Source organism: Acomys russatus, chromosome 9, assembly GCF_903995435.1.
Source record: "Acomys russatus chromosome 9, mAcoRus1.1, whole genome shotgun sequence".
Lineage (NCBI taxonomy): Eukaryota > Metazoa > Chordata > Mammalia > Rodentia > Muridae > Acomys > Acomys russatus.
In genome coordinates this window covers 6,750,691-6,775,055 of record NC_067145.1, presented here as the reverse complement: position 1 = coordinate 6,775,055, position 24,365 = coordinate 6,750,691, and the positions used below count along the sequence as shown (strand labels likewise).

General features: G+C 42.8%; 1 protein-coding gene across 1 annotated transcript in view; it reads right to left on the bottom strand.

Moving 5' to 3' along the window:
• The window catches only part of Slc45a2 (solute carrier family 45 member 2), a 29,596-nt gene extending 10,175 nt beyond the window's left edge, over positions 1-19,421 (bottom strand). Inside the window, exons 1-3 of the mRNA XM_051150969.1 lie at positions 18,495-19,421; positions 16,658-16,834; positions 6,623-6,948 (exon numbers count right to left, since the gene is read on the bottom strand). Of these exons, the coding sequence (XP_051006926.1) occupies positions 6,623-6,948; positions 16,658-16,834; positions 18,495-18,879 (888 nt within the window). The 5' untranslated portion in view covers positions 18,880-19,421. The remainder of the gene's footprint in view (positions 1-6,622; positions 6,949-16,657; positions 16,835-18,494) is intronic.
• Between the last annotated feature and the right edge of the window lie 4,944 nt (positions 19,422-24,365).

Sequence of the window (24,365 nt, the reverse complement as noted above, 5' to 3'; positions counted from 1 at the left end):
CCCCACTGTTGTTCTAGTTATTTTATAGTTTGGGGCTTATGTTAAAGTTTTTGATTCATTCTAGCTAGCTTTTTATGTGGTATGTTATGATAATCTAGCCTTCACTCTACCACATGTGCAGACACAGTTTTCAACACTATTGGTTGAAGACTGTCTTTTTTTCGATTGGTCGTTTTGGCTGTTTTTGCCAAACAATCAAATCTGAGGATTAATTCTTGGTTGTTTATTCTAGTCCCTTGATCCATGTGTTGGTTTTTCATGTCTGTACCATGCTTTGTTAATTATATGGCTTTATAGTAAAGTGATTAATGCCTCTAGATTTCCTCTTTTTGTTCATGTTTTCCATATCTCTTGTCTTCATGGCTTTATATAGATTTAAAGATTTTTTCTATACCAATGAAAAAAAGTTATTGAAATTTTGATAGAGATGGCATTGAATCTGTAGATTGCTTTGAGTAATATGGATATTTAATCATGCCAATTCTCCTAATTTCTATTTAATTGTGCTTTCAATATCTTTCATAATTGATTTAGAGTTTTTAATTTCAGATATCATTCCTTAGAATTTTCGTAGCTACTGTAAATTGATTTTAGTTTTTAGATAGTATCTAAAATTGGCTTGTTTTCTGTTACTGTGATAAAACACCATGACCAAAATTAAATTGGTGTATTGGCTAGTTTTATGTCAGCTTGACACAAGCTGGAGAAAATGCCTCTGTAACATCCAGCTACAGGACACTTTCCTAATTAGTGATTGATGAAGAAGAGCCCAGCCTATTGTGGGTGGTGCCATCCCTGGGCTGGGGTGGTCCTAGGTCCTATAAGAAAGCAGGCTGATCAAGCCATGATGAGCAAGCAAGTAAGCAGCACCCATCACAGCCTCTGCATCAGTTCCTGCCTCTAGATTCTCACACTATTTGAGTTCTGGTCCAGATTTCCTTCAGTGACAGACTATGATACGGAACTGTAAGCCAAATAAACCATCTACTCCCCAGCTTGCTTTTGGTCATGATGTTTCATCACAGCAAAAGTAACCCTAAAGAAGTCCTTGGGGAGGAAAGGATTTATTTGGCTTACTCATCCTAGTCACGCTCCATCATGAAGGGAAGGTAGGGCAGGCACTCAAGGCAGAACTGAGAGGCAAGAGCTGAAGCAGAAACGATAGGATAAAGCCACTTATTGTCTTGTTCCCCTGGTTTCTTATACAACTCAGGACCACATACTGGGGGTGACACTACTCACAGTGGCCTAAGCCCTCCCACATTAAACATTACGCTAAGAAACACTTGACAGATTTGCTCACAAGCCAATCTGATAGAAGCCTTCTCTCAATTAGGTTTGCTCATCCCAAATGACCCTAGCTTGTATGAAGCTGACAAAACAACTATCCAGCACAATTTGTTGTAAATGTATACCAATATATTGATTCCTTAAATATCCTCACTTTTACTTATTCACATTTTGGTTGTAACAGATTTTGAGTTGACTTTAGCAGTTTTATAAATAGAAGACTCCCAGCAAACAGACAATGTAAGCTTTTTGTTTCCACTTGAACACTTTTTCATTTCTTTCTCTTCACTGATTGCTCTACTAGTATATAGCGTAGAACTGACAGTAGATATCCTTAGCACAATTTACTAGAGTTTTTCAGCCTTAAAAAGTGTTGAATTTTTGTCTAATACCATTTCCACATTTCTTGAGATAATCACGTGGTGTTAACCCTTTGCCATTGATGTGATATCCCAAGCCATATTTATGGACTCATATATGGTAGACAACCTTTGCGTTCTAGAAGATCTCACTAGATCATGGTAAATAATCTTCTGGATGTATTGCTGTATTTGGTTCGCTAGTATTTTCTTGAAGATCTCTGCACCAGTGTTTATCAAGAATACTGGACTGTGAATCTTTCAGTGGTTTTACTGCCAGTGTCTGTCTCTGATATCAGTATAATAATGGTTTTACAGATGTGTTTGAAAGTTTTCCCTCCTTTTGGATTTCTTTAAAAGACTTTGAGGGCTGGAGAGATAGCTCAGTGGTTAAGAGCACCACCTGCTCTTCCAGAGGTCCTGAGTTCAATTCCCAGCAACCACATGGTGGCTCACAACCATCTATAATGTGATCTGATGCGCTCTTCTGCAGAAAAAGCACTCATATACCATAAATAAACAAATAAAAATTAAAAAAAAAAGACTTTGAAAAGTATTGGCATTAGTTATTTGCGCACTTGGTAAACTTCCACAGAATTTTATTCAGCTGTAAACACAGCAGGAGGCATTTTCACATTTCTTTCAACCTTGGCCTCTTCTGCGATCCATTGGTTGCTTAGAGCAATGGTACTTAACTTCCACATATTTGTGAATAATGTGAAGTTCTTTGTATTACTCACTTCTAGTTCTACATTGCTTTAGTTGGGAAAGGACCTCGATGTCATTTTTTTTCTTGTATTCTTCTCTCATACATTACAGCCCAATAGCAGTTGCCCTCCCGCCACTCTTCTCTGTCCTCCCCCTACCTCCCCTCTCCCCCAAATCTGCTCCTCCATTTCCCTTCAAAAGGAAGAAGAAGGCCTCCCAGGGACATCAACCAAACATGGCACAGCAGGTTACAATAAGATTAGGCACAAGCCTTCATATCAAGGCTGGACTAAGCAATTCAGTAGGAGGAATGGGGTCCCAAAAACAGTCAAAAAGGTCAGAGACACCCACACTTCCACTGTTAGGAGTCCCACAAGAACACCAAGCTAATGACTATAATATATATACGGAGGACCTAGCTCAGACCCATGCAGGCTCTGTGACTGTCACTTCAGTCTCTGTAAAAAATTCCTAAGAAATAGTCTTTGTTCTGGTCAATTGAGAAAAATATATGTTCTGATGCTATTAGGTCCACATGACGTACAGTGTACTGTATTTTTCAGACTATAAGACGCACCCAGTTTTTAGAGCAGTAAAACAAGATAAACAGTAAAAACAGGATTCGGATCATAAGGTGCACTCTAATCACCCACACACACACTTTTAGGAGGAAAAAAGTTCAAATACCATCTGTCCTTACTGACTTTCTCTGGATAATCTGTCTACCATGGTAAGCACTGTTCCACTGCTGGTGTCACTCTGCTGCAGTGCCCTTCCCTTGGATCCGTCGATCACAGATGCTACCCCTGATGGATCTTTCCTTATAAGGTTTATCTTTTGGTGAAGCGATCCCTTTATCACTAACACCCTTCAACATCTTTTCAACTTACTTTTGTGAAGTTGAGGAATCAACCTCAGGGCCTTACACAAGTTGGGCACATAGTCCTCTCCTTGGTCCTTGTTCTGCATATTTGACTGGAGGTCTCCTTCATCTAAGAGTGGCCAAGGTGGAAGCTTTACTACCTTCCCCAACCGCCCTCGCATACACACTAATGGAATTTGGGGACGTTGTTTTTGTTTTACTCTATTGTTTTCTGTTATCCCCCTTTTCTCTCAGGGGCAATATACCCCAAATCTCCACTTCAAATCCTGACCATTATTCAAAGCACCAAGCTGGGGTGATTTTTTTTTTTAATCCATGAAGCCTTGTTCTATTTGCTTCAGAACAATCTATCCCTTTTGCAAAGTCAATTCTATGCTTTGCTGTGAAAACCATTGCCATCATAGAAGTGTGACTGTGTGTCGAGGTGCTGTCTCTAGATTTACCATCCATTCTTGACATTGCCTAACCAAGATGGAAGATTCTAGTACCAGACTCTCCCCTTGGGACTTACCTAGGGCCAGTGTGGCTGGAAAACCCTCCAACCTGGCAGAAACCCATAGAACTGCATAGCAAGTGACAGACACCCTGCTCTGCCTGCTGACAACCCTTCCTTTCCCAGATGTCTTGTCTTTTATCTTAATAGGAAGATACTACTTGTTTGGAAATGGTCTAATGTATTTTGATGCTAATTACTGCTTGCTGTCTCTGTGACCCATCTTTTAATTAATAAAAGGCCATTCCACCTGGGCAGGGCAGAGAAGACAGAGGTGTGGCTAAGGTTCCAGAGGGAGAGAGAGGAATTCTGGGAAGAAGAAGAGAGACCACCACAGGGAGGAAGGAGACAGACCCGAGAAGTAGGAGGCCACCATGGGTTAGATGAAAGAAAAACACATGGCTGGCATGGATGGAAAATCCTGCCCAGATAAAGAATATTAACAAGTGAGTGTGATACGACTTTCTCACATACTCTGGTGCCTCACATTTGACCATGTCCCCTGGAGGGGGAGACCTGGTGGCACTCAGAGGAAGGACAGCAAGTAGCCAAGAAGAGACTTGATACCCTATGAGAATATATAGGGGGACATAATCCCCCTCAGGAACAGTCATAGGGGAGGGGAATAATGGGAAAATTGGGGGGGGGGGAGGAATGGGAGGATACAAGGGATGGGATAAACATTGAGATGTAACAAGAATAAATTAATAAAAAAAATTTAAAAAAATGAAAAAAAAGAATATTAACAAGTATTTGGGATTATGGATGGGAGGTAGCTTGATAGAAGTTATTAGAAGCAGATGGCATGGGATTGAGGCAGGTATCCCATTCCTGCACCACTATGGAAAATAGTTTAGAAGATTAATATCTGTCCTGCCCCAGGTTAACTGAGGCTGTTATAAAATATAACAAGTGTCTGCGTCTTAGTTTATTGCTAGCCAGATCTACTGATAATACTGGTGATTTAAAAACAGTAACTACTTCTTACTTCCTCTTCCTCCCTTTGCCTTTTCTGCTACTTCTTATTACTTCCTCTTTTTCCCTTCACCTTTCCTGATGCTTTGCCCAGTGAACCCCTGCAATTTGTAATTCTACCTGAATGCCTGCTTTATAGAAACTCTCAATGGAGACATTGCTTTTACAGCATCTTCCATTTTGTGCCTTGTTGTGATGGTATAAATGACTCGTGCCCATTTGTAATTTCACGGACATAGGCACTGGCTGATAAATTCCTAGGTACAAGGTCTGGTTATTTGCTCAACGCAATGGGCTCAGAATACCTAGTATAATGCCATGTGCATACTTAGTATCCAGAGCAGTTTATTATACAAATAACAGTTATGAACAATATGCTTATACACTTAATGGAAAATCTTAAAACACCTTTCTATCTTCATATCAGTTGTAAAATACAGTAATTCTGGAAACATGCTAAGCCAACTGGAGAAGCTGGCCTAATGGAGAGCTGTGACTCACTGCGCTGCTTATATGACTTCAGACTAGCTAACGCTCCCTGTTTGTGCTTGGAGTGGTCAGCATTCTCACAGCCTCAACAGAACACTGCCTAAAGCTGCCACCTTACTACGCAGTGCAAGCCACCCTGAGTGACTAACGTACATTGTCCCACATGAATTGCACATTATCCTTCCCTGGTGGGTAGCATTACTTTCTTGATTTATGGAAATATAAATGCCTATGGGCATACAGTTAAAAGGCAGTAGTACCAGAATTTGACACATGCTCTAAACCCTTTCTTTATTGGTAAATTTCTTTGTTGACTTTATATCCTAATCTTTGGCCCCTCCCTCCTCTCTTCCTGGTCCTACCTTCTCTCCCTCATCCTCCTCTCCCCTCCCCTACTCCTCAGAAAAGAGGAGCAACCCCACCCCCAGCCCACCCCAGCACATCAAATCACCTGAGGACTGAATGCATCCTCTTCCCCTGTGGCTCTAAATCTTTAAGCTGTTCTAAAGTCATCCTGTCAGTTATTTGTTGACTAAGTAATGCAGGTCAGCTATATACAACTATGTCTGCACTAATAAGTGCATCTTTTGTACTATATTCCCCAAGAAATGGAGATGTAAGGGTAGCAGACAGAAGCCTGTGTTTACTGGACCAGTGTTGTCTCATCTGCCTTTTTATAACCAGGGAAAAATTGGTGCTTGCTGTGCCTTGCTCAACAGTAATCATCCCAAGTGGTTTTGAGCTTTCAAACCACGCTCATGCAACTAATGAAGTGAAGGCTTAATTTTGCCTCATCTTAATTCATTGTAATTTAAGCAGCTCTGTGAGGTTAGCAGCTTCTATATTGGGCAAGATAATTCGAATCTCTTCTCTGACCATTCCTTCTGAATTTTGGCCCATTTCTCTGTCAGGTAATTTTTTTTACGTTTTTTTGGTTTTGTTTGTTTTTTTTAAGTCAAAGCTAATGGTTTTTTTGTTTGTTTGTTTGTTTGTTTTGGGGGTTTGGTTTGTTTTTTGGCCCAGCTCACTCAAAATGGAGTTTTGGGTATTATCTAACCAAGTCATGATATGCAAAATTTATATGTCCAGTCTTGTCATCGACTTTGTGGCATTGTCATTTGGAGGAGGGAAGTTATGGATCGCAATTGTTATCTAGGACAGGTCTCTTTAGTTTTAACCTTTTACACTCAGCACACTTTACACTCCCCTAGTCTGATGCTTTGAATGGAGTACAAGGTGTGAGAACCCTGGGCACAAACTTTTCCTCCCAAAGACTGATGGGAAACTGAGGTTTTGACGAATCAAATAGATTTCACAAACCTTCACATCAGACAAGCAGACAAAACAATGTTTCACAAAGAAGGAGAATGAGAAGCAAGAATATTTCCCCTACATGTAGAGCGGAAAAAGAATTTGCATCTTTACCTGTCCAGAAGATGTTTTGTTTTTTCCTCTCTGCACTGCCAGCTCTGCATCTGCTAGGGCACTTTTTACTTTCTCGATAGAACCATATTCTCGCATCCCGTCTGCTGACAGGGAGGAGCCCTGAGTGGCCTGCTGTGAGAGAGCGTCTTCCACGCCACCTCTGAGTGGGGCTTCCGGGATACTACACAGATGAGTGATGAAACACAGGGTAAGCACCAGGGCAGAGAAGAAAAACATGACCTGGAACTCAGTGCCCAGCAGCCTTCCCAGTTCCAGATGCACCCAGTCTATGGCCCCCAAAAGGTAGCCAAGGGCACCTCCAAAACCTAGGAAGCAAAAGAAAAGAGAAATGTATTAGCATAGTCAGCCAATCGTGCTTGCTTCCCACCATGTAGAGGGTTTCCCCTTCTGTGGAAAAGCTCCCTGAGGAGCCTGGGAAAGATGAAGAGGAAGTACAGGAAGAGGCTAAGACACTTGCAGCCAGACAGTGTGGCTTCAAGCCCAACTCTGGTATTTACTCGTGGTGACCTTGGTCCTGCTCACCTATTCTAAGGTAATAACAGAAAAGTAACCTACCAGGAAGGTCATGATTTGGAAATGAAAACAGTTTTTGGCACAGCAGTGGACACACATCAGGGACACACCTCAGGGACCAACTTCAGAGATACTGTGGCCTTCCCAAACCACACTCTCTGTACTACTTAAAAACAAGCAAGCAAGCAAGCGCGCACGCACACACACACACACACACACACACACACACACGACTTGACCCAAATGAATCCATGAAAACAATTTGTGGCAGCAATTTTAAAAAATATGTTTGTTTGTTTGTCTGTCATCCGTCCACCATCAAGCTTCTTAAGAGGATGCAAAGCTCACTTGGGATGATCAAAGAAATTTGAGAGTTGTCTTCTTCACTGTGGAAGAAGTTCAAGGTACTGGCTTGCAGTTGACAGCTACAGAAATAAGAACAACAGTTTAAACATGTTTTTTTTTTTTTCTAAGTCTACTGTCATCTTGCAGGGCTCTGAGGTGCAGGTTTTCCGGTTCTTGCTTTACATGCCTATGCTTGGACACAGTGTCACTTGAGGGCTACTGAGACCGGAACTCATCAAAACTACTTCCACCCTAGTTCTGACATTTGAAACGCTGTTAGGAGGGACCCATTCTCTTGATTTCCTGCTTTTAATTTTAATACAAACATTCCTTCTATGCGAAAGACATTTTACAATTCAGCTCAGATGTTCCTTTCAGTGCAAGTGCCAGTGACTTCTTAAAACACAAGACTGAAAGGGAGACATAGCAGGAGGCTTGAAAATGCGCAGGAAATGATCGAATGCCAAATGCGTCCTCTATTATCTGTCACATGTTTGGATAAGACTGATTCTTCTGCCCACATCGTTTGCACAGCAGCCTTCCATCACGCCTTAGCAAACACAAGTCAGATTGCCCGGGTAGATCAGTGTGTATTTTATCTGTCCATCCCAGATAAAGACAATATCCTTATCAACAAGGGGACCTGGAAGGAAAGTAAGTCCAAGTCCCCCACCTCTGGTGATGGGAGATGGCTCCACTGTCAAAGAACTTGCCCCACAAGCATGAGAATTGGAGCTCCAGTCTCCAGCACCCACAGGAATGATCTGGCACAGACGCATGAGACTAACCGGTGTGGGAAGGCAAATGTCGTGGTAGTGGCATCTGTTAAGGGGCCCTGGCAGAGAAGCAAGAAGGGTGAAGCATAGAGAAAGGTCATATTATATAACACCCCAGCTCCTTAAGAACCAGCCTGGCTTCCGAGGCCAGCAGGTTCTAACGGCACTGCTAGCAGATTCAGTAGAACACGTGCTTTTAAGAACAAGGCATACAAGTAATGGCCCAGCGTTCACAGTGGGCGGCTACGTGTTAGTCCACCAGTTTGGTAGTGATGGCCCAGACTCTTGGCAGGATTTCTTGGAGGTTAGAGAGTTGGAAGTTAGAAGCAGATCTCCTTCCCTTCAAGGGGCTTGGGAAATCCAAGTCTAGAAGGATCCTCCAGGAGTCAGTAAGACTCCGTGAAGAAGTGGCTGTGCTGTAAATATGGACAGATGAGTTTGACACGTGCCAGACTCTGTTCTACTTGTCACACATTGACCCGGTCAGTGCTCAAGGCAATCCTTGGAGGAAGTGTGCTAGTTGCAGTCTCCACAACCTGTGGAGTTGCCACTAGCAACGCATGAACTAATGCATGAATTACTACTGCTCACGGGGAAATTCGGGATGGCATTCCTGACAGCTTCCCTCTTGTCACATTTTCGGTTGCAGATCAACATGGAACTTGGTTCTGTGTTTCTGCTTAAGGACACTTTTCCTGCAGGCTGTTGAGACTTCAGCCTTCTTGGCCTTAGACACTTAACACTCATCACTACACCTGGGGCCAGTTTAGTTTCTTTAGAGATGAGATCTCTAGCCCTAAAATGGTGACCCTCCTGCCTCTGCCTCTTCAGGGCTGCAATGATAGACTTGAAACTCCATGCTCTGACCGATATGGGTCCTTTAGACACCAAACTGTCCAATACGGGGCACGAAAGCATGACGTACCTGACACTAGGGAAGTCGTTGAAAGATGGAGACAAACAATAATAAGCATTGACTGTATTTTATTTTTCTGTTAGGATGCACAGAAGACCAGGTAGAGAGAGTTTGCAGTTCAGAGCTTATCGCCCGCTATCTCTACTTGTAAGTAAGAAGAGCAGCTGGCCTGGAGGAAGCTGAGGATTTGTGGTCTGAGGGAGCCCCATAAATAGAATGGAAGATAATCGGTGGCAATGCTTCAGGCTGACCAATAGGTGGAGACAGTGAGCAGCCTATCAAATGGACACTTGTTACTCAACCCGTGTACTTCCCCGTGAACTAAAGCTTGGGTGCCCCCTGAGGAAAGAAGTAGAAAACATTCCTATCTGACTGAGGCCAAGGTCCTCCTGCCCTGTGGCAAGGTCCTTAATGCAGAAACAATTAAACTAAGCTTGCCTTTGTGGATTCGCATTCATTTTAGATATAACATTTCATGTAGTATTGTCACTTTCTAGGTGTTACCTATGCTGCAGGCTAGAAAATTCATGTGTAAGCCACTGTCAAAATTGTATTGTTCCTATTTACTCAAATATATGCTGATAGCAATGCCCTGAGATTGCAAGTTTTGATCCTGCTGGAAGTTCCTAATTTGTATTAATTTGCCTAATTCAGTAATGGTTCATGCGAAAGCATCCACTGTAATTATCTTATCATTTTTCTAGAAGTGAGTTTCTCATTTCAGTACAGAAAATTACCCCATTTTCTGACAGGTCTCATAAAATCTGACTCTGGTTTCTTTTCTTGATTAAGGATTAGAGACATGTGTGTTTTTCTGCTCCTTAATTGATCTGCTCCTCGAGCTAGCAGTTCTACAAGCCTACCGAGCTAATATTTGTAAAGTGCTCTGGCGCCCTCAGCCTGTTTCTCTCATGCTCCAGCGGCTGCTATGGTGACTATGCACAGGTGCATCTGGACCTCACCTCACTTCAGAGAACCATACGCCTCCTGGAACCACCTTGGGCTAGTGGAGGCGAATTTCCCACCCTTTGTTCTCCTAAATGAAGAGATGCACTTTACAATGCAAGAACCACGGAGAGACAGAAGGCAGAAGCCAACTCCAATTGTCTGGTTGTCTGACTAGATAGAATTTGCCTCCTTCTGCATGGAATCACTTCCCAAATAAATGGTGTGTCCAGATTCCAGGAGCTCCATCTTTACAGGAATCTGAACCAAGACAGACAGCACATCGTTGGGTAATGGTTGGTTTGTTGAATTTTCTTCCTCCTCTACATCCAACCAGGTGGCCTGCGGTTAGTCACTTTACCTCCTAGCAACACGACCTAACCATTGTGAAAACTGAGCGCGTGAAGGGAGAATATCCTTCTGAGCCCCTTCTACCTTTTATGTACTGCTCAAAGGGCTGCTAGCAGAGCTATGGAAAGGAAAGACAATTCCTGCCAGTTGGGGGTGAAGAATCAAAAAGAAAAACCCCACAAATGAATGAATGAATGACGTGAGATTGTGTGTGAGCGCAGACTCTATGATTTGAACAAGAAAGCAGAGGCGGCGTTAGGATTCTGCCCCACTCTGCATACCTGTGATGTCATCACCTACCCACCACTGCGCATGGCCCTGCCCAGTATATAAAAGGACTGGGGCAGAATCCTGACAGTTGGCATCCATGCTTCCAACACAGAAAAGATTAAATGAAAGCTCTGTCTGCCAGGGACATTGGGCTAAGTGACAAAGACAAGCATGGAAAGGTATGTAAAGTGAGTGGAAGCAAAAAGAAATTGAGCTCCTAGAAGTAGAGGATATGTAGTTATCAGGAGAGGATGGTGGGACAGAGGTAAGCATGGTAGCTGACAACATCATTTATAGTTCGAGCAAAAGAATTAGGTCTAACGGTCTGCAGCATACAGGCACCAACCTCCTACAGCAATTTGTTGCATGGCGCAGGGTAAGCAAAGAGGAGTTTGAGGGTTCTCAACACATTGAAGCAACAATCTGTGAAAAGGGGACAGTGAAAATGGCCCTGATTTGATCACTGTACACTGTATGCATGTGTAGAAGACATTATCACATGGCACTCTGTTAAGTATAGACCGTATACGCTGAGTACGAAACAGAAAAATAATTAAAGTGTAGTGGAGAAATGTCCTTGCTTTCTGCTGAGGCTTGTCCTTTTCCTATGCACCCAAGGGACGAGATGTGAAAGTTTCCCACAGGCACACACTTCAAAGGAAAGTCAGTTGATGAAAGAAAACCACTCATCCAACAATTGTGCATGAATGAGAAGAAGTTAAAAACAGCCCCCAAGCGTGAAAGGTGGTTCTTTAGAACTGAACAGAAAGTTTAGTTAAATCTGAAACTTTTATTTTTAACTCTCTCCATAGTTCTTAATTATTTGCCAAATAGAGCAACTTATTTTTACATGTTAGCATTTTTAGGCATGCTTTGAAGTAAATTTTTTGAAGTCAAAAGAAGCCAAGCCTAACACATTTCCTCCTCTTCTGAAGGAATGCAGTTTCTCCTTAAGGCATTCAGTACAGATATCTTTGCAGATGGCAGCATAAAGAAATCAAGTGAGCACACACATCTGGCATTCAACTCTTTGGACATCTCGTTATTCTGTATATGGGACCTTTGGTCAATTTGTTGGCAACTCACATCAAAGATGCCCAAGCCTTGGGTGACAAACAAAGTTCAGATCCTGAGCCTGCACTGCAGCTAAGGGGCGGCACAGTTTCCCAAGATGCCTGATTCCCATTTGCCACCAGCAGGTAGATTGCACTGCCTAGGACAGTAACATAAAGAAGAAATGTTCTACCGATAAGTGTGGATGTGTTGGCTCACTGCGTTCCACGGCCTCAGCTGCTCTCCACAGTGATGGGTCTGTATATTAGATGGCTTCGCATGTGTCCACCAAACCCAGAATGGCTCCTGCTAAAGCCAGGGCTGGAGAGATGGCGCAGCTATGTTTTAGTTGAAGAGACAAAAAGGTGGAATAAAGTAGCTCCCCAGGAGCCAGTAAAGAAATTTCTTTCACACACACACACACACACACAGAGAGAGAGAGAGAGACAGACAGACAGACAGACAGACAGAGACAGAGAGAGATGATGATGATGGTGGTGGTGGTGATGATGATGATGATAGGAGCATGCTGGGAAATATTCACAATGAGCTCTTGGACAGCCATTTGCAAAGTATTTAGAACTGTTGATCCAGAGTTACAGATTGGAAACAAATGAAAAGAATTTCAATGTACTGGGATAGGTAGACTGTCTGTGTGAATGCTATCTTCTTCTTGATGGAAATCCAAATGGGCCCTGGCACTGAATATGCCTGTGTCAGAAAATGCTTGCTTTGAGAGGAATGCTGGAGACATCTGTCTTATGCAAAGATGGAACAGAACGATAAGGATTGTTCTCTCTTTCTCACTCTCTCTGCCTCTCTCTCTCTCTCTCTCTCTCTCTCTCTCTCTCTCTCTCTCTCTCTCTCTCTCTCCAACACACACACACACACACATGTGCATGCGCATGCACACAGCATGTGCCGGGTTACATACACAGAACCAGGCCTGCCACATTTTATGAATGACCCAATAGCGATCACTATGAATGATGCAGAGTGAAATCCTCAAGGAGACAGAAACTTTAGAAACCAAGTTCTAAATCGCGGGGAGACTCCAGTGTGCTGCCCCAGAAGAACAGGAGTTTGAGTTTACTCCAACAGACTTGCTTGAAGCCATAGGACCAAACACAGATGCTGGGGACACTGGCTGACATCCAGAGTGTAGTGTTTATCATGGGACAAAACAAAGAAAGGCAAAAATAAAATAAAATGCTTCTTTAAGACCAGTACACAGCCATGTGTGTATTTTATATAACTATTGGCTTTCTCCCATTTAGTAATAAATGCCTTTTCTTCCTTCATAGTGGGTCCCAATTTGCTCCAGGGAAGTATGTATCCCCATCCCTAAAATTAAAAACTAAACAACCCTCCATTTTCAACCTCAGTAGCCTAGTGGATAATCTAAATATGCTCAATGAGAAATAAATAAACGTCTATAGGGAGTAGGGAGTCTTGCTTTCCTCATTTTAAAAAGATGATGTAGGCTTTCCCCTTCCTTCTTCCCTGGCTCTCCTGTCTTAAAAGTAACATGATGCAACTATGGCAACTATCACGTACCCAAGAGGCAACTCGCCAACCAAGCAACCAAATAAGAGTTAAGTTGGGGCTGGGAATAGTGGTGCACGCCTTTAATCCCAGCACTCGGGAGGCAGAGGCAGGTGGACCGCTGTGAGTTCGAGGCCAGCCTGGTCTACAAAGCGACTCCAGGACAGCCAAGGCAACACAGAAAAACCCTGTCTTGAAAAAAAAATTTTTTAAAAAGAGTTAAGTTGGTGCGGACATGGTCTGCTGACCAAATGCTAGCATATAGCCATTCCCCTCATTTCTTGTTATTTAAGAAAAATAAACCAATATCAGCCCCTTTTCTAAGCTAGGCGGTCCTTGAGCATCTGCCATAAGAGGATGAGGAAGGGTCAAGGCGGGGATAAACTACAGGGGCTCCAATAGGATTACAAGTAGCTCTAAAAGCACACAGAGTGCGGGTCACTTGTCCATCACATGTCCCTCAGCATCTCACTCATTTACCCACACATTTCCTGTAGATAGCTCCTTCTTTCCCGAAATGTATGCTACATCTGGGTGGTTAGAAATTTTCTGTAATAGGAGGTAGGAAACCCGCCAAAGACAAGGAAGAAATGATAGGAGAAGTGTCCTTTGAGAAGTGACTGGTCTTTTAAATCTGAGCTGTTTTAGGGAGTTTCCTCATAGGTGGGCTGAACTTCTCCTCGTCACCAACTGCCCTTCCCATGAAAGCCAGGGGCTGAGACCATTTTAGGAGTCTTTAAAAGAAGCAGACCCAATAAACATTGGAGTGAGAGCCAATACTTGTGGTTTTTAGACTACCAACATGTTTTTAAAAAACAGAAAAATGCTGTTTATGGTTCTTTTCTTTTCTTTTTCTTTTCCTTTTTTTTTTTTTTTTTTTTTTTTTTTTTTTTTTTTGAGAACATAAGAACTTTTGTACTCTTAATGTTTATTTTAAAGTTCTAGAATGTCTCCAGTATGCTGAAAATGAAAAGGACTGGAAGAGAGGGGGAAAAAAGAGAGAAAAATTTGGTATACTCAATCAACATGCAGTCTTTTCCTAGAAGAGGTGCTGGGCTCAGGGTCAATGAGGGTGAAGGTAAAAGGTCATTTTGTGAACTAGAGTGTGCCTGTGCTCAAGTTCATGTGCTGATGTCCTGAGCCTTAGTGACAATATTTGTATAGGGTCTTTAAGGAGGTGCTTACAATCCCATGAGAGCAGGAGGAACCCTAGTCAACAGGGCTGAGTTTCTTACACAGGAAAACACTCCAGGGGGCAGTGAGGGTGAGGTGGAAGGCACACATGACCAGAGGGGAGGTCATGGGAAGACACAGAAGATGCAAGAAGACGGGTGTCTGCAAGTCAGGGAGAGACACTTTCCCTGAACTCATCTCTGTCAACATCTTGACCTTGGATTGCTGGTCTGCATAGCTGCGAGGATTACCTTTCTGAGGTTCAATGCAGCCAGGCAGCAGCAATCCTGAGGCATGACAGACCAGGCTGACCAGAGGACCCCACCCCCACCCCCGGGGATTGTGCACTGTAGAATGTGTGAACGGTGACATGCGGCCCACATCTCCCTGTTCAAGAAATCCACCCCTTTCTATCCATCCACGCAATAAACTTTTGCGTCTTGATTATTTTGTGGATTGATTGCAAGGCCAAGTTAGAAGTTAAGTCTAATTGTAATTTAGAAAAAAAGTAGGAGACCTTCTCTTTAGGAGGAGGGTGGGGATTACAAAGCATTTTTTTTTTTTTAATTTCCAAATGGATATTACAGGAGAGATGGGCGAGGATCTGGGAGGAGTTGGGGGAGGGAAATGAATATGATCAAAATATAGTGTTTGAAATTCTCAGAGAATAAATAAAAACATTACTAACATTTTTTTTTTTTTTTAAGGAAGAAGAAAAGGGAGGTTCCCTCTTGCGTTACGTTACGATTTATCTTGATCATCTGCGATGTGGCTGTGGATGGTTGAAGAACCAAGGGAAGAGTGAATGAAACAGACCTGAAGCCTGGGCTGGAAACAAGTTGCGACTTACTCAGAGCACAGAGAATGTGGGGGGACTAATGGGAAATAAAGCCTGAGGTGTGGAGCGGAAATAGCTTGTGTGTTAGCGCGATGGGGAGACGAGTTAGTGGTTAAGAGTGCTTGTCGTACCTCAACAAGGGTAAAGATTCCATGGGGCGAGATTCCAGGTGAGGGGAACGGGGTTATTGAGGAATAAGAGCAAAAACGAGGCAGGGATTTTCTCAAACCCTGGCTTTATTCTACAGAACTTACATCTTCAGAGACACAGCGGCCAGGAGCCACTGACAGACAGAACCACCCTTCTGCCTTCCTTAAATGTGGTGGGAACAGCTTGCTGCATGGGGGCAGCCTCATCCCTTTGTGGTTTTACTAGTCAAATATTTGCCAAAATGACATAGCTAGCCTCGATGGGTTCCACAGGCAGGGACTCATCTTGGCTCTGGAGGTCGGGCCCTATACGGCTATGGAAGGAGATATGACTTTTTACATTTTAAGTTCACTTGGCTTGACTATGAAGACAGTATAATGAACTGGCCTGATAGAGTCCCACTGCTAGATAGAAAACTCCCCCTGGTTTGGGATCCTGCCTTCAGTTTCCACATTACCCAGGTCTAGCTCCTGCCTGGCATGCTACCTGGCACTGCTCAGGCAACACCCTGACGGCAATCCAGGGAGGCTGACAACAGCCCCCTAGGAATTGACAGAGCACCCCATGCCCACCCAACACATTTATAAGGGAGCGGGTTGATTTCTTTATATAATTAAGAATTCTTGATGATGGTAGGGTTTCATTTGCTTGCTTTAATTCTAGTTTAGGTTTTATATGTATGTCTTAGGACGTGTGCCACATCATCTGGGGGCCTTATCAAATAAGAGGCAGATTCCTGGGCCCCACCTGAGATATACTGAATCAACATAACTAGAGGAGGGCCCTAGGAATCTGCATTTCCAACACATCCCTCAGTAAGGCTGGTGTTGCCTGACAAATGCCTGAGGCCCACTGCTTTAAAGAGAAGGCCCAGTGCACAGGGCTCCTTTTGACCTTAGCTGTACACATTTCCACAGCATTAAAAAAAAAAAAAAAAAACCCTCTTGTCTAAACTTCCTTTTGAAGAACTCTGCAGCCCCGGTCATGAGCTTATGAACTAAGACAGGCCAAGGCGCGTGATTGGCACTTCCTATCAAGTGATCCATCCATTCAAAGGGTTCCAAGGGTGGAGATGCCGGATGTCTTCCGCTGACATATCTGCAAAGCTGAAGGAGAGACTTTTCTGAAGTGTTGCCTACCTGTGAAGAGGGCATGGTAGTGGAGGCCCTTCTCCTTGTCCTGGTGGGAGCAGACATCAAATAAGTAGGCTTTGATGGGCCCGTCAATGAAGTCAGCAGAAAAATCGAAGAGAACCACACCTACCATGGTGATGCTTACTGCCCAAGCCAGCTTCCTCCTCGGGTTAGCAACCAAAGCTAACAGAGAAACAAACATTGGTCTTCTTAATCACATTTAGAACAACCTATACAGCTTTATTTCACTTAAACTGCCACTAAAGCACTTCTTTTTGGTTTTGTAGTTGGTTTCTCTCTCTCTCTCTCTCTCTCTGTGTGTGTGTGTGTGTGTGTGTGTGTGTGTGTGTGTGCGCGCGCGCGCGTGTGTGTTTAAGAAAGTATGCAATTGAATGCCTAGGAAAGACAAATCTGTAAACAAAAAGCAAATTAGTGTTAGTGATTGCATAGTAGCTGATACCTAGGAGAAAACAGGGAGTGACTCCCAGTGCATAGTAGGTTTCTTTAAGGAGGGTATAAAAATACCCTGGAAGTACGGAGCACTGATGGTTGCTCTGTCTTGTGAATATTCTAGAAAGCACTGGGTCTATACCTTATCTAAGTATTCTGGAATTTTAAAGACATCTCTTTAAATTAAAAAATAATAATGATATGAAATAAGATGAAGAAAATTCTTCAAATCCCACCTCCAGTGATAGCTACTCTCTGAGGCATCCCATTTACGTATGTGCAGACCCACGGGTGTGCGGAGGTACCCAAACACAGGGCTTCCCAGACTCTGGAGTGCCTGGCTGCCGTCTGACCACTCTGTCAAAACACAGATTGCCAGCCCCATTCCCCAAGGCTCTGACTTGGCAAGTGGAAGGGGGTGAGTACGAGAATCTGCAACTGGGTAGCCCCTTGGTATGTACTTACTCTGTCTCGCCTCAGCCAACTTCTCCAGCTCCTTTGGTTTATGAAGAACGCCACTGAAATACTTTGAACACATAGGTATAATCCTTTCTATCCAACCACTCTATTCATCTACCCAATCCTCCAAGAGAGATATTCCCTCGCTTCCTTTCCTCCTAGTTTGCTTTGCTAAACTAGGACTAGTGTGCAACATACGAGCATGTTTAAAACATTGCAGTATGAAATCGAAAATCAAACCCACCCTCTCCTCAGTGCCTCCAGTGCTTGTCTTACATTTTCTTTTTACATCCTACATTTCCGTACCTGTACAGTCTTCTGAACATACACAAATGGTACCTGTTTATCCTGTATCATAATTGCTCATCCTACTGACATAAATGGTCTGAAAATATGTGCTCTCCCCGCCCCCCATGATCTCTTTTTCAATGTACTTAGGAGTTAGTAGCTGATGTGTAGCTGGAAATATTGCTCTCTCACCAAATTTGTTATCCAGAACTTGCCATGTAAATATGCTCCCAGGGCTGACAGACTCTCACCCTGTACCAATTAAAATGTTAAATGGCCAGGATTAACTCCCATTTCTACACAGCAGCTTATAGTTACAAATACTTATAGCTGGACAAAAGTATTCCACGAGGCATAATAGGCTCAAAAATCCTTCAACTGATAAATAAGTAAAAATGATTTTAATAACATAATTTGATGAAATAGATAAAAGCTCAATCCCATTTTTAAAATCTTACAACAATAAAAGACAATGCTGTGATGTTTCTAGAAGCAAAGGCTCTGAAGCACAGGTTTAGGGTTATTCATAGGTGAAGGGAAGCTCACTGTATGCTGGGGGAGAGCATTAATTTTAACCAGTTTCTAGCACACATTAAAAAAATACTGATGACATTTTACCCCAACAGCTAACTATTAGGCCACTTACCTGATATAACAGCGTCTCCATTGAGGTACAGAGCCAACCCCAAGAGCATCATAATGCTCAGTGTCAGGATGTAGGGTCTCCGGCGGCCCCACTTGGCCCTGCAGTGATCACTGATGGACCCCACCACAGGCTGCAGCAGGAATCCCAGGATGGGGCTGAGGAGCCACACCATGCTGTACAGACCCTTAGGCAGGCCTACGCTGAGCAGAACTGGAGTCACATACGCTGCCTCCACCGCATAGCAAAACTCTCGGCCAAACATGGCCATGCTGTGCATGACGAGTCTCCCCGTGGATCTCTTGGGCTGCTCCACGGAGCCAAAGGGGCGATCCTCAGCTAGGGATTGATAGGTACGGGTGTCAGTCTGCCCATTGCTGCCACTCATGACCACGGAGAGAATGATCTTCCTGCGTGGTCCTCAGGTTTATACTCCAAACTGGGTCTGACATGGAGCCGGTCTGAGCAACCAGCAGAGATGGGCAGGCTGGAGGAGGGGCTGGAATTCTTTCATGCCTCCAAGATCACAAGTTATTATGAGACGCAAAAGGGGGGTGTTGGCACTTGGAAGCATGACAGAGATTAGCTGTTGTGAGCCCTCTGGGTCCTTAGAATGCTGGAGTTTTTCTAAAGATCTCCCTCTCTCCCTTTCAACACACACACACAATTGTACACACATCACTCTCATAGTTTTAAAATCATAAAGTCTTCTTATACATGGACTAAATTAAAATTTAAATAATCTAATAATTTCTATAAACTTCTTTCTATAGATCTGGATAGTCCCTTTTCCTGAATTCATATTTTCTACACAGAGCTTAAATGATAAAATTAACTAGACCTAAAATGGTGGGGTGATCCCACCCTTCACCTAAATCATTAGCTATTTACATAACTCCTTGAACTTTTCTCTCATTGCAGTTAGTAGATTTTTTTATAATTAGTACATTTTTGTTTTGCTTTGCTTTTTTATGTCCTTTGTTAATTAGCCTTGATCTTCAGAGCAGAGATCAGGTCGATTTTGTTCATTATGTCATCCCTAGTTTCTAGCCTGGTGTGTCTCAGGTCCCCCTTCCCCCTCAAAAATATTTGCTTATAAATACAAGTTGAATGAATGGAGTATAGACAGTCTGATTTGTACCACTCACTGCCTACTTTGCTTGCTCATGTGGGACTACATTTCCCAGGCTCCCTTGCTCTCAGGCTTCTAGGTATATATGGCTAACATGAAGCTTTGGTGAAAAGCCAGGGATGGAAGGGAAAAAGAGTATGTCCCAATTTTCACCATCTAAAGATATTATTGGCATTGACTGCATGTTCACAATGAACCAACCTTCTATCAGCCCACTGGAATTCTGGGTCTTCTTCTTAACTCCTTGTAGCTATTGTTCCTTCATCCCTAGTTATGATCCTTGCTCCTTGATTCTGTTCATAGCTGAATGGGCTCACTATATCTGATCTTTATTATCAATGTAATCTTACGATTAAATTTACTCAGTCTTAAAGACTTCAAGTGGCCACATTTTCTTTACTAAACCTTAGTAAAACTCCTTGGGGATCTCTCTTAAAAGAAATGCCTTTAAAAATGGTTCAAGACCATGGCATCGAGTCGGAACCTTACAGTTCAAAGTCTTGTTGTGCTTGTTCTTGCATTTCCTAGGCAAATCTTAATTTGACATTTCTCAAACTGTGTGTCAGGTCACCCAAATATAAATATAGATTCTGGGATAACTCAGAATATTTCAATTTGGAAATCAAGTCAACGGTGAAACTTGACATTTTGGTAGCAAATTTGAGGTAGTTCAAACATTTGAGGTAAGATTGCACTATAATCCTTTTAATTTCATTTTTGTGAAGCTGGGTTTTTGGGTTTCCCACAATCACTATCGGAAAAAGAAAAAGAAAAAAAAACCAAACATGTTCAGTGGGAAATCAGCAAGGAACAGAAGATGAAGGAAACAGTGTCTAGCTTGATTCCTAGGCAGAGGAAGCTATGTAGTAACAGACACATGTATTCATTAGTAATTAACTAATTTACAATACAAATATTAAAATGTTTTCTTTCCATCTACATATATTATGGTTTCAAACAGCTAATGAGTTCTTAAGGATGATAGTCAAGCCTCTTGGACCTACTTATTTCGAGCTTTAATGGTTACAGTTTATCCATTAATTGGTCAAGAGGTCTACAAAGATCTGGGCGGTAGTGGCGCACGCCTTTAATCCCAGCACTTGGGAGGCAGAGGCAGGCGGATCTCTGTGAGTTCAAGGCCAGCCTGGTCTACAAAGTGAGTTCAGGACAGCCAAGGCTACACAGAGAAACCCTGTCTCAAAAACCAAAAAACACTCCCCCCCAAAAAAGAGGTCTAGAGGTCTACAAGGATTTTTGGGGACTAAGAAGGCTAAGGACCTTTTGCATCTGTTTTTATCATCTACAAAATGAGAACAGCTGCTCTACTGTCTCCCTTGGGCCCATGGAAGAGCAACGAACATCCTGTATGTGACTCTCCTTATTGTCTGTCTACCCAACATCCACTGTCCATCTTGATGGGCCTGTCTCTCCTCCCACCTAGGCGTGTCAGGAAGCTGGTATTGTAGAGACCAAATCAACACCATTTTGTGTTCAGGGACTGAGCACCTGACATCCCGCCCCCCGCACCCAACCAGAGATACAGGTCACAGTGACCTGCGGTGTGGCCCTGGTCCCCTTTCTTAGCCCTGGCCACCCAGCCAATCAGCGTAAAGGTCACCCTGTTAGCCAATCAAGTTTGTACTAATCGCTGCTGCTAAAGTCGGCTTCCGTATAGGGTATAAAACCCCACTGCTTTTGCTGCTCAGGGTCTTCTCCTTCTCGAAGGCAGGCAGATTCCGTTGCGTTAGTTCAACAAAAGCCTCTTGTGTTAGCGTCGATCTCGTTCTCTCTCTCTCTCTCTCTCTCTCTCTCTCTCTCTCTCTCTCTCTCTCTCTCTCTCTCTCTCTCTCTCTCTCTCTCTCTCTCTCTCTCTCTCTCTCTCTCTCTCTCTCTCTCTCTTTTCCAGGAAAAGACTCTCCCAACACGAGTCTTGCAATATCATGGCCGCTCTAAAAACTGAGCAGAGTTATCTAAGGACTATCTTACTGTCTGTACCAAGCATTGGTAGAAGAACGGCAGTGATTTCATGCAGTGCAGAGAGAGGGGGCCAGGTTAATTCAGGATTCCTGAAAAGGGTGGCACCACACTTAGGTCCAGAACTTACTACCAACCTATGGAGATCTATGCATACAGGTTGGAAAGCTCAGAGAGTGGACATTTGCAGGGACTTGAGGCCAGAGGGACACTATATAGCCAGCTCTTATCCCTCTGGACTCAGGCTTGCCCATCAAAGCATATACATTTTTTAAAAACAGTATTTCTTTAAATTGAAAGCATCCTGATTTATGCAGGAGAATAAATGTATAAATGATAAAATGCAACACTATTGTTACTGAAGCCTGGGCTGTTTCTAGAAGGATATGGACATAAATAAATTGGTCTGTGTGTACCAGTCACCTGTTTCATGTGATTTTTTCCTCATAATTTGTGACATCTCATCACTTTCCATATGGCACCATCAATAGAGTGAAAATGTATATTGAACAATGTAGTCAAGAATGTAATTTCTCACCAGGTGTGGTGGTGCAAGCCTTAATCCCAGCACTGGGGAGGCAGAGACTGGTGGGTTGCTAAGGAGTTTGAGGCCAGCCTGGTCTACAAAGTGAGTCCAGAACAGCCAAGGTTACATAGAGAAACCCTGTCTCAAAAAAACAAACCAACAAAAAAAATTTAATTTCTCTTGCTTAAGCTTTTCCTATCCTCGATTGTCTGCTTCTCTCCCACCCTTCTCAAAGTTCATGAGAAAGCTTCTCAAAACTTTCTCCTTGCTGACCATACTCCTACCCTACGTCTAAATCTTGTTTTTAACTTTATAAAAACAAAGAGGAAATGTAACATTTTCTGCACAGTTCCAGATCTCCAGAAAAAAGGAAAGCACATATCGTTGACATGTTACTAATCTTACTTATATAGTGATTCTTTAAATTTATAACCTACCAAAATAATTTTTCATTCACTTTGTGTAATCACTTAATCACAGAAGTCACCATCTGAGTTAGCTCATTTTATTAGCCAGAGATTTTAAACAATTTGTGTTTATTTTTTCCCTAACCAACCAACTGAACAGATATTGTTGCTGAGAATATATTGTAACACTAACACTAATGATAAAAATTAAAAAGACTTGCTGGTCCATATCTCATAGAGCAATGCCATTTGTAATCGTTACTTTGTTTTTTTGTGTATAGAGGAATTTTTCCTGCATGTATGTCTGTGCACCACATGCGTGGCTAGAAGACAGAAGTGGGTGGTTGATCCCTTTGACCTGAAATACAGACAGTTGTGAGCTGCCATGTGGGTGCTGGCTCCTCTGAAGAGTGGCCAGTGCTTTTGACCTCTGAGCCATCTCTCCAGCCCAGTGACTGTTAATCTTGATTACCAATGGGACTGGGTTTAAAAGCATCTAAATCAATGGAGTACACCTCTGGGTGTGCTGGTGAGGACATTTTTGTATGGGGTTAGACCATGGAAGCTCTTATGGGCATGGTTTAACTCACTGATGGATTTATAGTAGGGATAGCCTCCAGGGAGGCAATGGAACTGGAGCCTGTCTGGAGGCTGCTGGGAGGCTGGAGTGGAGGCATCTCCTGGGGGGGGGGGTGTGTTTCATGCCTTGGTCCCCTCCCTATTGCTGCTCCATCTGCCATGATTCTTGCCTTGATGGCCTGATACCTCTAAACTTTAGCAAAAGTAAATTCTCCTCGGTGTTACTTATCTCAAGTATTGTGGTCCCAACAGCAAGCAAAAAAAAAAAAAAAAAAAAAAACCAGAAACTAAGCAAGATGAAGTCTTTGGAATGTAAGTTTTACATAATCACTTGGATGCTTTATAGAAATGCAAATCTGTCGGTGTCACCCTTAGCCCACTGTAGTCAACTTTTGGGGAGCAGGGCCCATATTCTGTGTTGGTGTACTTCATAAATAGTGTTTTTGAACTAGACATAAATATTAGAGCCATTACCCCAGAAGCTCGTGGCTTAGTAAAGAATTTGTAAACCATAATAAAAAGCAATCCCTATCCTTGGATATATAAACAGAGTGCAATGGGAATACAGCAAGGATCCTTCCAGAAAGAATGAACAATTTCTGAGCTTCTACTGTATGTCAGGCATTCCAAAGTATTGAACTAGAAGCCATATGGGAAGAGTGAAATTTGGACACATGACCTGTCTGACATCACAGTTCATATTCACTGTACAAAGCCATCCTAGGGTTGAGAAAGGCAGGAAGTTTGACAAAGAAAGCTGCTTTTGAGCCAACATGAGTTTGCTAACCAAGTGGCAGGAACAAAAGGTGTATTGCTAATTCTGGAAAATTCTGTATTGTGCAGTACATAGAAGGAATGGAAGCAAGAGATGCCCTAACATACAGACATTTCAGGTGGTCCATAGAAAGAGCTGCAGAGCAGAGGTTGAAGATGAGATTGGTATTCTAGATAGCAGTTTTATAATTATGTATTGTTGTTAAAATTATGTGTCATCCTATAGGAGAAAAAAAATCACTGGTGTAATATTTTGCAGGACTAAAAAGGCTAGTCTTGCATAAAAAATTACCAGTAAGGTAACATGACAGAAATAAACACAAAGCAATGGTATTAGAAGTGAAGACTGGAGAGATGGCTCAGTGTTTAAGAGTACTGTCTGCTCTTCCAGAGGTCATGAGTTCAATTTGCAGAAACCACATGGTGGCTCACAAACATCTACAATGGGATCTAATGCCCTCTTCTGGCCTGCGGGCATATAC